The sequence below is a fragment of the Plectrocnemia conspersa genome, unplaced genomic scaffold, assembly GCF_051122295.1.
Source record: "Plectrocnemia conspersa isolate PC_06_02 unplaced genomic scaffold, ASM5112229v1 ptg000006l, whole genome shotgun sequence".
NCBI classification, from domain to species: Eukaryota; Metazoa; Arthropoda; class Insecta; order Trichoptera; family Polycentropodidae; genus Plectrocnemia; species Plectrocnemia conspersa.
Window position 1 is genome coordinate 22,637,765 of NW_028277170.1, and position 14,336 is coordinate 22,652,100.

The 14,336-nt window shown below is 28.4% G+C and overlaps 1 protein-coding gene across 1 annotated transcript in view; it reads left to right on the plus strand.

Moving 5' to 3' along the window:
• Positions 1 to 12,683, plus strand: part of LOC148234535 (uncharacterized) — a 76,319-nt gene extending 63,636 nt beyond the window's left edge. Inside the window, exons 2-3 of the mRNA XM_088188407.1 lie at positions 7,856 to 8,024; positions 11,816 to 12,683. Of these exons, the coding sequence (XP_088044533.1) occupies positions 7,856 to 8,024; positions 11,816 to 12,683 (1,037 nt within the window). The remainder of the gene's footprint in view (positions 1 to 7,855; positions 8,025 to 11,815) is intronic.
• Positions 12,684 to 14,336: the final 1,653 nt, after the last annotated feature.

The following is a 14,336-nucleotide window of genomic DNA, read 5'->3' on the forward strand; positions in this document are numbered from 1 at the left end:
TATATTATTTTCATAGATTTATTGAATAAATTGCAATTTAGAAAGTTGCTCCACATCAGAGAGGCATATGTTAAATTGGGTTTAATTTGTTAATTATAGCTTAAAAATATTTTCTAAAAAAATACCGGGTCGCAATGGCGGCAAGCCCTCTAAAGCGAAGCTCAAAAATATGTTTAATAAATTTTACGCTTGGAATTCAGGTATAGGTCCATTTATTTAAGGCATATTTTTCATTATACGTTACCGCCCTATTCATTTTAGAGAGATTGTGCTACACTTTGTATACAATTTGTGAAAATTCTCAAAATATTTATTTAAGAATAAAAAAATGTAATTAATTCATGATTGGTTTAAGACCATAAGCACTTGTTAAAATCAGCGTACTTTTTTATTTTTGCGATATCGTTCATATGCGAGATAGAGTGGAACGGTCCGAGCACTCTTCCCTGAGGAACTCAAGCTGGAATTTTACGTGGTATCGAGTGTTCATTATTTAGTGCAACAACATAACTCAGGTATGAGCGTATTAAGCCTAGCAGATAGACAGTGTTTTTTTATTTATATAGTTTATGAATCAAACCATCATGCCATACTGTGTCAAAAGCTTTTTCTATATCTAACATTAAAAGTCCCGTATTTTTTTCATATTAAAATTAGCGCATATGTGCTTTGTTAAACTATTAAGTTGTTCTCAAATGATTTTCGCGGAATTTATTCCCCAAAGATTATTTAAAACTCATAAGGATTATTTACTAAATGTAGGATCATTATCAGTTTTTTTCTTGAATGAATTTTAGCGCTTTACCAAACGCTTGAAAAATACCCAAAAAATAGGCAGGCGTTAAGTAATGTATAAAAATTTCAGGTACATGTTTAATCAACGTGTTATCTATTCCAGAAATAGCAGACTTTTTAATAACATCTGAAATTTCGCGTGAATTAATTTTGTGAATTAAATCGGTACATACCGCGGATGCTTCTATTTTTTTTATTGATCTATTTACTTTTCAGTTTTAGCGTGTTTAAAATTTTACGAACTGTTTGATAAGCATTTTATTCCCCTATGAATATTTTAAATGCATAAGAATTAGGTTTTTAAATATTTTACTTAATGACGGTAATAAACTGATAATAACTTATCGGGTTTTTTATCGGACGAATCCAAATGATTAGAAACTACCCAAAAGATGGTTGTTAAGTAATGAATGCAAATTCTAGGAAGATGTATTATAATATATCAATTCCAGGATCTTCTAATGATATTTAAAATGTTGGAGAATATTTTTTTGCATATTCACTAGAGATGGTCTCAATAAATACATTTTTCGTTCCTAGTAATCTAATTTTAGAGATATAGCTGTAATTGTTATTTTTCTACAAAAGTGTACACGTTGATAGAAAAATAAAAATTAACAATTAAAAATAATATGAAAATTCTTCGATGGGCATGACTATTATAGTATGACTATTTCATCCCCATTAAATTATGTGGACCACTTCAAGGCTCTCCCATAAAATCAAAAATATTAAATTTTTTTAAATCATCTCTGACATTCTCTGATATTTAATATGTCGCCATAAATTGCAGAAATATTTTTTATAGCAGTGTTTTTTGCCAGTGTGGAATTTTGGTTTGCGTAATTTTTTTTGCGCCATAATCCACGTACCATAAAAAACAGACAAAATAAACTTTAGCTTTCTAGTAAATACTATTGAATAATATATTTAAATATATGTAATATCCAAGAATTTATATGAACATACATACATTTATAATATATAATAAAAATATGGAAAATTAACAATATTTGTAAAAAGTATTTCAAAATCCATTTTTATTTTTTAGTATAAAATAATGTCTATAAATAAATAAAATATATAATCCAGCACAAAATAATTTAATCAACAACAATTGTTTGGAAAAAAGTTTTTTACTGATTTTGGTATCAAAACTATAATAAAAAATATATAAAAAGGTATGTGTTAGATTTAAATTAGTAAATATTATTATTGTCACAAAATGGCCAAAATTTCGCTAAATAAATTATTTAAATTCAATTGATAAACAATGAATTAGCAATTAATTTTAAAGAAATTGTATATAAAAGCTTATTTACATAGATATGTAAAAAAAATACATTGCTCTCATAATTCAATTTAATATTTATGCAGAAAACTGTTGAAAAAAATATATAACATTTCTTGATATTAAATTTAGCTATATAGTGTTCAATATAAATTTTTAGTATATAATTTCTATATGTTTTTGCATATTTCTATAGAGAAAAAGATGAGCAGTATTTAGCAATTAATTTTAAAGGAATTGAATTGAGTATAAAAGCTATGTAAAAAAATATTAAGAACACTGCACAGCCAATTTTAGTTAGTAGTAGGTTAAATTTAATATGTCTACTACACAAAACTTAAAAAAAGATTACATAACATATCTTGATATTAAATTTAACTAGTGTTTAGTATACATTTTTAGTACAAAATTTATGTTTTTGCATATTTATATAGAGAAAAAGATAAGCAGTATTTATCAATTAATTTTAAAGGAATTGAATTAAATAGCAAAGCTTAGTTTTTAAAATTAATTAGTTATGTATGTAAAAATATTAGGAAAAATGCATAGCTAATTTTAGTTAGCCATGTTTAATTTAATAATCTACATTATACATATATAAAATATTATATAACATCTCTTGATATTAAATTTAACTAGTATTAAATATACATTTTTAGTATATGATTTATTTTATTGAGAAAAAGTTGCCAAAAAGCCTATATAATATAGTCGATAAATTACGAATTATAACAATAATCAAGCAAATTAAAAAAATATTTTAGTTATATTCAGAAAAAATATTTTCTAATATCTCTTAAATTAATCAATTTGATACAATTAAATCTGACTTTAAAAAAATAACATTACTATTGAATATGATATATTATGATAATTTAATTTTTAAGGGTTGCGAAGTCATTCCTTTACAACATATTTTTGATCTGATTCTCAATGTATCATTTCGTGTTCCATAGAAATGCAAAAAATGCACCCTATTTATAACAAAATGCGCATAAAGAATTCCTGGCAAATTATCAATAGATATGTCTCCAATCACTTTCGAAATTGTTTTTGGACGAACAAGTCCGTGTAGAATATTTAAGAATGTTTAATTAAAAAAAGGAAAATAAATACTAATATATGGTTAATATATATATATATATATATATAGCAGACGGTTAAGAAAATATTTTTTCATTAAAAGCCAGATTTTAATATTACAGTTTTTATATCATAAAAAAGGTATTTTGCCCAAGGTATAAAGGAGAATTTGTGGATAGCAAAGAACGATTTATAGCAGTATTAAAAACTTGTCTATTTTATTATTATTATTTTCAAACTTTGAGAGCCACCGCATAGATCTCATGTGCGTTTGCACAGCGTTGCAGTTTCCCATGCGATTCTTAGCTCAACGCAGCTGTTTATTGCACCTGTCGTTAAGAGTGCATGCACGAGATGCATCTTCAATAGATTGATTGACATTGGTTTAGCGAGAAAATGACTGTCATTGACGCATTTGATCATCGCTTTGTCACAATAAAGATTAGTTATATAATTATTTTCTGCAATTTAGATTAAGCCACTTCTTTATAATATAAACAGAGAGTTGTTTAAATTAAAAAAAATCTTATAAATCGATATATTTTTTTTTATATTTTTAGCAAAATATAAAATATAAAAATATGCTATATGCATTAGTGAGATCAGGTTGAACATTTTATGTTGCATATGTGAATCTCTTGAAAAACACGTGCGACTCGACGGCGCCAGAAACAGGGGGTGGTCAAATATAAACATAAAAAATATATAGAATTTACCTCATGGACGATTATAGGGCTACAAGCCACGAAAAAAATATATTTTATTATACTTTTAAATAATTCTCATACGCAGTATTGTTTTTAAAATAATTTGACTGATGAGGATTCGAATGATGTATGAGCATTATATGTAGTAAATGTATATGGATGTACACATGTACATGCAAACATGCTGTCATTTATCAAAGTGAAAGAAAAAAATGTTGAGAACAATAGTGTTATGCGTCTCGTGTAAGATAAATCACACGTTTGCAATCATTTCGTTTGAAAGATGGCATCCTATGGACCATTGCAAATGCTTTGAAGCAGTTTTAAAGGGGCTCGCTTTTCACACGAATCTACGCTTGCAATAAGTTGCTAAGGTGCTTAAGCTCCAGTCGTCCTCAACCTTTCAAACATGTTATATATTTTAATTTAAGTTTGTGTGTCTTTTTTTAATTATATTACAATACAATACAATAATAAAAAGACACTGAAAACTATTTTTTTTTATTTAAATATAAATTATATAATGTTGAAAATCATTTTTATATTATGATATTTTACTTATAAACTGGCGTAATCTAGCTTTAAATAGCATACAGCAGATAATACAAAGGCATTAATATTTTTTAGAAAATATTTCTTATTTAATCAATGCCAGACTTCATGATTTAGTTTTTATTATAATATAAACTACTGAGAAAACAATGATTATTAGCCTTATGTCAAAAATAACATTATATATATTTTTTAACATCCTTATTTAATTTCTTGAATAAATAAAAATAGATACGAGTCAACCCTTTCTATGCTACAAATAAATATAAAAATTATCTACTTACAAATTGATTCATTGATTTATAGTTTTAGTTTTTAATAAAAAAATATAAAACTTGTTTATATATAATATTATTAATAAAAATGGGTGAGACGGGAATTTATTTATATCAAACCATATTTTACTGAAAAATATTATAAGCCATTTGTAAGAATATGATGCGATATTTTTGAGTTTAAAAAATATAAAATTCTAAAAAATATAAAACACTACGAAAAGATGTCAAATGATCAAAATCAAAATGTATCAAAAATAACATGCCAAATATTATGTAATACAGATAACAATGTCGTTTTTTAATGAAAAAATATTTTTTAAATATATTTTTTAATCTAATGATTTAGAATATAACTTCCATTTAAAGATATACTTTTCTTCCTTAAGTCCGTCTATTTTTTATTTCCATTAGCATAACATTTTTAAGAGGCTTTGATTCAAATGTTACATTACATCTACATTTTAAATTGTTGCATTGATCGAAATAAATTATTAACAGAAGGAGCAAGGTCAGAAGAATAAGGTGAATGAGAAAAAAACTTTATTATTATTGCATGCGTTGAATTATTTTTTCGCTCAATTCATGCGGAACTCAAAAAAATTGCATCCATGCCTTCCCAATGTTCTTAATGTAATGGATAGCTTAAGCAACATTTGCTACCATTTATGAAGCCAGGACATCATCGTCTATTAATTACCGTTTGAATATTTTTAAGCCATTTACGGATATTTAATAAATCACATGCCACTTAACAAATATTTTTAGTAGCAAAAACAAGATTTTATATAAACTGTTGCAATCGTAAATTTTGAGGCGCAATTTTTTTAAATTTTAAAATGTGGAGTCTAGAAAATTGAAAAAACACTACATTTATTATTATTATAAAAATATTTTAATATTACAATAGACCCCCCAATAACACGGTAAATTGAGGACGTGCTATTTGGGCGCGTGTTGTTGGGGGTCTAGAAAATACTCATAAAAACCAGGCGCGTGTGTTGAGATATCATATCATAAAGTAACGGGCACCCAAATAGCACACAATAATTTACCGTGCTATTGGGGAGTCGACTGTATTTGAATATAAAAAACAGCTAAATTTAAGAATGCTGAAATATTTTGAAATAAAAGTTTTGACTTGGGATATTAAAAAAATCAGTACGGGGATTGCTTAAAAATATTGTATTAAAAACTTTCAACAGATATTATAACCCTTGTTTTAATTATGTATTGATTTTTTTTTTTTTTTAAATCTGGCTATACCTAAAATAATTAGCATGATCCTAGCTTATTCTTGTGCTTGGCAAGCTCTTTGATTAACGGAATAATTTGTGTAAGCGCTAATATAATAGCCGCGACGGGTAAGTAAGGGATGCGATCGCGACTTTCTATGGCACTTTAATGCTCGCACTCAAAAGACGCCAGGCATTAATGGGTTATCGACACTGCTCCTTAGCAACTTCAAAAAATGTTTCATTAGGGATGATGATACTCTGAGAATACAATGAATTGTATTCCAATGCTTGTAAATACAATAAAAACTAATGTTTGCTTAAATAGTATTTAATGTTTTGAACTAATATTGCAATATAAATTAAATTTGCATTTCTACATATTTTTTATATTAACCTATTTTTTTGATCAATATCATAATGTAAAAAATAATCAATTTATTTTGTATTTTATCTATAAATATGTGTAGACAATTATATCACAGATAGATTGAACTTTTTTATAATTCAATAAAATATATATTAAAATAATTTAAAATTATATTTTAAGTATTATTATTTTTATTTTATTTAAAAAATTTCTACAAAACAATTTGTGAAATTGTTTTAATTTAAGTAATTCGTAGTTAAAGTCAATATTTTATTGTTTTAGTAAAATAATTAGTTAAAAATGATTTTAAAAATAATAGTTCAATTGTGTAATATGTATTAAATAAATAATTCATATATACATTAAATATATTTTTATATAATTTCCCAATAAATTAATTATTGATATATAAGTTTTAAATATATCATATATGTAGAAATTATTTATGCAAAATAAAATGTTGCCAATTCCTCTTTGCACCTGAAGGGCAATTCTAAGAATTGCATTCATTTATTCTACGGTCGTTTATCTCCGGTGGAGCCATTTTGATGAATTTTAGTTACCTGATATTTTAGGATATTGTAAAAACGAAACTTTATAAAGCAAATAAAAGCATTTGGAAGAAAAATAACATTCCTTAAATCAAAAACATATTTTGCAAAAATTATATTTCTACGAAACATTATTCAGATGCAGGGGATATAAAAAACTGGACAGATTTTTAAATGCTTGTCTCATGGGCTCTTTGTGCAACATAAGAAAATAAAATCTTATTAAGTGAATTTAAGGTCAAAGTATCATTGTAACATAATAAGTTGTTTACTATAAAAATATGATGCTAAAAAGTATACTAAAAAAAATATTTGCTATGCAACGATTAAATGAGATTTTTGGACCACATTTGAAAATTTGTCTACGCATATTCTTTTCAAAAACACCTGGTATTATTCGCACATGACAAAAGATTGATATGCAACTTGGTTTTATTGTTGTTAGTATGCGCTTAGAGAACTTGACAAAAAAATCCAGCGTCAATAGAGCGCTGCAGTGGTCCATTGTTTTTATCACAGATCCTCAAACTTCGTTTCCGCGAGACTGCGCCACAATGGCAAAACGCTGGTGCTAAATTTCTTTTGTTATTCGAGATCCCCGTGGATGACATGGCAGACAGTAGCAATTCATCGGAAAGAAAGTACTATATGCCAGCACAATGAGCATTCGTTAGATCGCCGATAAGATTTCAAGTGATGTGCGAAATGAGAAAATACTATATACTGTAGGTATAAGAGGCTCTCAAAATGTGGTTAATCTCACAGCTTAAATTTATTTATTTGAATAATGTAATAATAACACTACATAAAAAAATATTCTAAATCTATAAATCACTTATGCCACGTAATAACATCATTGATAGTTGAGGAATAATTTTTTACACTGCCATTTTAAATGTATATTAGCTCAATATTACTGAATATTTTTTCTAATAAATATATTTTAATTCTAAGCATATATCAAACTTAAAAACTGATTTTATTGTATTTTTGCAGATTGTTTCTACTATGTGATGAAGTGCTTTCGCGCGAAGTTGTCAGACAGGAGAGAGACTTCAGCGTCGGCTTCTTCCAGACGCGGAAGTCCAAGACATTATTGCCAAAGAAGACTGGCCAATTCTTCGCTAGATGAGCAAGAATGGCTCAAAAGATACACGCCAGAACGGTAATGGAAGTACATAATATAATACATTCATACTGGTCTATTTTAATGCTTCACTATTGTCACAACGGTTTACATAAATCGAAATGCAGATTATTCTGAATCTAGCTCCCGGACTAGTTCTGGATTTTATTTAGAAGAATACCTCCAAAAAAACTGAAACCACTCAGAGTCAAGGACACACTAAAAATATATCGTCAATTGACTAACGTAATGCAAATATGTTACAATACTAAATAAGTAAATGTTTTAAAACACTATGAACCGTACATCTCTAAAATAGCAATTAATCATGAAAAATATATTAACCCTTTAAACGCCAGCGACTAATTAGCGAGTATTATTTCTCTTCTGTATTATAAAAATGAAATACTTTACTAATCAAAAAAACTGTGAATAAATAAGTTTTTTTTAAATTGTTTTAAAAAAAATTGACAAGTCACTCACCGATGAGTCGCAGGAGTTTAAGTGGTGAAATAAATTTCAAATTACAATATCTCTAAAATGTCTAAAAATAACTCCCGATACTGTGCAATAAAATATATTTATATATACTCTTTAATGCAAATTAATTCTGATTTATGCGTATGATTGTGCGATGTATTTTTGTATTTATTAATATTATTTCTATTTTGCCAACGTTTCGACTTCTGGATTTTATATCGTAGACTGCTTAGATCAGATCAGATATAAGATCAAATCAATGACGACTCTGTCATTACTTATCACTATTTGATTTCTACACAATTTTTTTTTTTATGTTTAAAGTAAAATTATAGGTTCGACAATTATTACACAAACTAAAATTGCTACAATAAAATATATGAATATAAAAACTGCAAACACGAAAATTCCATACAGCGAAAATTGCAAACATTTATATAAAAATATTGAAATTTAATATCAATATATTATCATAAATTACACTGTATTAAATTTACTCTCAACCTCACATATGCGCTAAAAAGATTTGGTAAAGAAAATCGTATCGAAGATTTATTCAGAGCTCAATTTATTATATAATGAGGAAGTTACTGCGAACAGATATATTATTTCCAAATTAATTTACCTGATTTGCTTTTCATTATGATATTATTCAAGATTTGTCAGATTTATCGATGTAAGTCCTGATGCTCTTTTCGATCATATTCATAATACCTTAGTGAAATTTGGATGTACAGACAAATTATTTGCTCACTATTATGGTCACAGATTGAATTTGCTAAGTATATAATGGGGTGCAAGCGTTTTTTTTTAAATATATATGATATTATCATTTACATAATTTTTTGTTTTACTTCTTGATTGTGAAATAAAGAAACGTTTTCCTGCCACTGCTCCTACAATATCGAATTACAATAGTAGAATTTTTAAGATGGTTTATGAATTCAGAAGAGAATTAATAATAATATTTGACCAAATAATCGAAGATGAAGATCAATGTGATTAATGCAGAAGCACTTAGATGCTATCTCCAAGATTTATAATTTAATTTCTATCTCAATCTATTTTTACCCATATTTTATCTAATATTTCACAAAAAAAAAATGTTCGTCATATCTAATTGTTCAAGTGTGGGATTTTTGAATAACAAAAAAGAAGATTTTGAGTCGTTATGGGACAGTCAGGATTGAAGAGTTACATAGGGAAAGAAATCACGATGATAATATAGAAGGTCTGAAATTGAGGTATAAAGCTCGATATTTAGAAATACTTGAAACACGAATACTACCGATCGTTTTAAAGATAAAGATAATTTTAAATTTATGGCACTTTTAAACTTGACTAAATTTAAGGAATACAACATTTTTTTTCCAGAACCACTTTAATGCTTGCACGACATTCTCTGGAAGTTGTCCGAACCGAAGCTCAACTGAAGTCGGCCAAGGTCGCCGACTTTCGAGTAGCGGCCACACTGCCACAAATTTCATATGCCGTGAATGACGTACGCACGGCGGCTGCTGTTATGTACAGCTGGCATATTTGTAAAATGTGCCAAATAATCGCAATTTTTAAATTGTAATGTTATTAAAATTACGCTACTGATAATTATAAAAGTTTGTGTGGGCACTCACCAATACAATATCAGTGAAAACTTATTGGTCGTAAAAATTCAATTTACGCAAAAACTTTGTCGGCTTTTGCAAAATGCCATAAGGCATAAAAATTATACTTCAGAATACGAACACCACATCTGTGACTATCCTAGAATTTGTCGCCATCGATTCTAAATAAGAATTCGTTATGGTGTGACATTTATATAAACCGATCTAGGAAAATACAAAAGGATATTCGAAACGATTTTTTTAACAAAATCAAGTACCACTAATTGTTTTTTAATTATTCAATTTTATATGAAAAAAAATATAATAACGATATAATATTAAAAATATAATTTATCCTTTTTGCTGCCTTAAAATATTCAAAGTCCCCGATAAGCATGTGGATATTATAACTTGACCACGTGACCACGATGCAGCGCTCGACATGCGTGGTAACCATAGGACGCCTACGCTCATACTGAAATTAAACAAAGCTACTTGTTCTATCTCAGTTTGCGAAAAACCATATCATTATCTCTCACACTCTCGTCACTTAACACGCGAGAGATCGAAAGAGGAAGTATCTCACTACTCGCGCTCGAAAGAGCAGCTCCGACTTCGGTCTTTTTGCCAACAATGTTCGGAAGCGCTCGAAGCTGGCTAAGTTGACTGAATTACTCCTACTTTACCTCCCGTTCTCGGTAACCTCGGACAACTTCCGAGAGATTTTAGACCGAGCTCGACCAAAGGAACCCACTATATTCTCCGTCCTTGGCCAACCTTGGCCAACTTCCAGAGAGTGTAGTGCAGGCTCGTATGGAACATTTTTTAATTTTATGAGGTTGAAAATTGAACTTAATTCCATTTGAAATCTATAAATTGTATTAAAAATGTGATTATTAAAAATCAACTAAAATATATTTTAACGGAAGTATTTATTTAAATAAAATTAATTTTTACCATATCGGCGACAAGTGCTTCTGTAGAAAGATAATTTTCGACAATGAAAAGAATTAAAACATTCAATAGAAAAAACACTTTTAGAAAAATTAAAGTAAGACAATATATTATATGATGCGGTTATTGCTGACTTTTATAAGGAGCGTAGAATAAAATTAATTTAAAAAAAATAAATACATAATATATTTATAAAATAAAGAAAATAAATTTAAAAATACAGTTTTATTCCCCCACACTAACCGCATGCACTGTTTCAAAGTCACGCACGCCACTGATCTATATAAATTTAGGTTGATTGCTAATTATTGAGTCGGCTAACCTTTGAAAGCGTTTTATAACCCAGTTTTTAATATTTTTTAATAATATTTTATTAATATGTGGAATTTTTGCTATGTGAAATTTTTATGCTTCAAATTTTCGTTTGCGTAATAATACTGTCATCAAAGTTATAATATGATTACAGATACATAAGTGTGGTTGTTTTATATGATTTATCCAATGAAAAAATGTAGTGTTGCATGTGATATTTAATGTAGCAATTTTAATGTAAGTATTTTATCAAACATTGTAAAAATTATGGGATTCAGAATTTTACAATTTAATATGAATATTGTTTATTAAAAATGTACGTGAATTATATATGAATATTTTTATGTATTGCTGCAGCGATTTGTATATTTAACGATGTAGAATATTTACAAAAAAAAAAAATGTTTGCGTTCAATACACTATATATGTATGCAAACGACTCGCAGCATTTAACGCGTTTTTTTATTTTCAAATATCTTCCAGCTACCATCTGGAGTCACCTTGCCAAGATCGAAACGAGAACAAGCCCGGTTCGGAAACGCCTTCCACGTCTTTCGCATCTGCTTCATCTGGCGTCGAAACGGAAATATTTAAAATAAGCGCTACAAAGAGCATCTTCCGGCCGGCATTCCTCTCAATAACCAACTTGGACTTTCCTCAAGACGCCTCATTCGACGACTCGTCCAGCTCTTGGTTTACTAAAAGAGCCAGATACAAGACAGTGCCTAAGAGTTGCTCTTCACACCTGCATAGAATGTTCGTCAAGTGCGAGTCGAACCCCGAGGACTTATCTAGAGCTTCGAGTCGATCTTCGACCGATTACGATAGATTGGAGTTTGAGGAATATCTCAGGGAGTTTAGCCTGCCGGACGATGCTTCGGACTGCTCCTCGCATCACGGAGAAGAAGAAGCGCATTCCAACAACAACGACGAACAATTCGAGGACCGGAACGAGTCGAAGGTCGTCGAGTTTAGGAAGCCGCCCATGATATCCATCACCAAGGAGGCGACTACTCATAAAAGGGAGAAGCGCAAAAGTCTGACTTTATCTAGGATACCGAGCCCGGAGACTGTTCAAGTGATAAGAGTGGACGTGATCACCGGGTATCCGGTTAGCAGTGACAATTCGCTACTCTCGGAGCTGACGGATAACGATAGGTCCAACTCGAGAGGTAGCGCTAGCAGTCCTAGTCCTTATCACAAAGAAATCCATCTCCATTCGTCGTCAACGCAGACGGATAACGCAGGGGATGCGATCGGCGATAGAGGGAGCCAATGCCAGCATTTGCTGCATTGTAGATCGGTCAATTTGTCTGATAGGTCGTACGCTTCTAGTAAAATCGCTACATGAGGGTGCGAGATGGGCTCAAGTGAGAATAAACCGCGGCACAGTGGTTGATTTAATAAATTTATCAGGAAAAATAGTTCTATATAAAAATGGGCACAAATAAGGTATTTATACGAGTTCGGGCTATTTAAAGCAAGCGTGGGCGACACATACATACTCAACTTTTCTGCTCAACTGAGGGCCGCATGCTTACAAACGATTTTTGGATATATTTTTAAAATGCTCTATATACAGAAATAAATAATATTTTTTAATGAAAATATAAAAAATTGCATTTTAAATTCACTAATTTAATTTAATATAATAATATGATAGCAAAATAACTATACGTTTTAATGGTAAATTTTTTAATGAATTTCTATCAGGAATTTAGAAAATTATATAATTATATTAAACACCGAAAATCAGATGTTTAATGATTCTTACAAAAGCTATAGAATAAAGCTGATTCTTGATTTAATTTTTAATTTACAATCTCTCAATACTATTGCAATTTTTTTTAAGTTTAAGACAAATAATTCGATCGAAAATTAATTTATATAAAAATCTGCACAATCAGATCTTCATTTATATTAAATTCGTTCCAAATATGATTAACTATTGTATGTATAATAAATTTTATTTTGCAATAAAATCTGAAATGATGTCCCTGATTAAAAGTATGTAATATTAAATTAAGCATAATAATTTTGACGCCCTTACTGATCAGTAATTCACACAGCATTTTTTTATGCATATTTTTAATTTTATGGTTGATTAAAATAATTATTATTAAATAATATTTTACATGCGATTGATTGATTTTTTGCATTTATTAATTAAATATCGGTAAAAACCGAAATAAAAATACGAATAATTGAGAACCTTAAGAGTACCCAATTATGTTAATAATTTTTAAACGCAATTTTCTAATGACAACTATTGGATATTATTTGTATTAATTATAAATCGGTACATTTTTGGTTTGAAGTTGTTCAAATAACTAAACATGTTATATATAAAGCAAATACAGTGCTGCTATTATTTTTAAAGGTTAGTTAGGCTTCTGTTGCTTATAATAAAAATATTAAATGAATGATTGTCTTTGTGGCACACAAACAAGATTCAAAGAATGTGACAAATATAGTAAAAAACATGCAAATTCATTCACTTTATATCTTTATATCTGTCATTGCCATGACACTGAGCTCTGAAATATTGCATATCATAACTGTCCAAAATTGCATGTTTCAATATGCTGTTTCGATTCGATAAAAGCACTTAAACTTTCCTATAACCTATTTTAAAAAATTTATCATTTGTGCACTGTGTACACATTGTAGTGATATCATATGAAATGGATAAGTACTTTGCCTTATGAATCATGAATTTATTTTTAATCTATTTTTTCCTGTATAATTTAAGGCTTTGGTAACAGTGTATTTCTGAGTAATTAATTAATAAATTATTAGATTAAATAAAAATATTATTTATCGAGTACCATAAAGTCAAATTATTTTTTTATTATTGCCTATAATATATTTTTAATTTTAAGCTCTCGTTTAAAACTTATATTTAAAGTTTTGCACAGCTCTAGGTTAAAATATTGTTTCTCTGTTCGATTCATAATACATTCATATGAAAAATAGCATAACGTATATTTAGAGATTTTAAAAA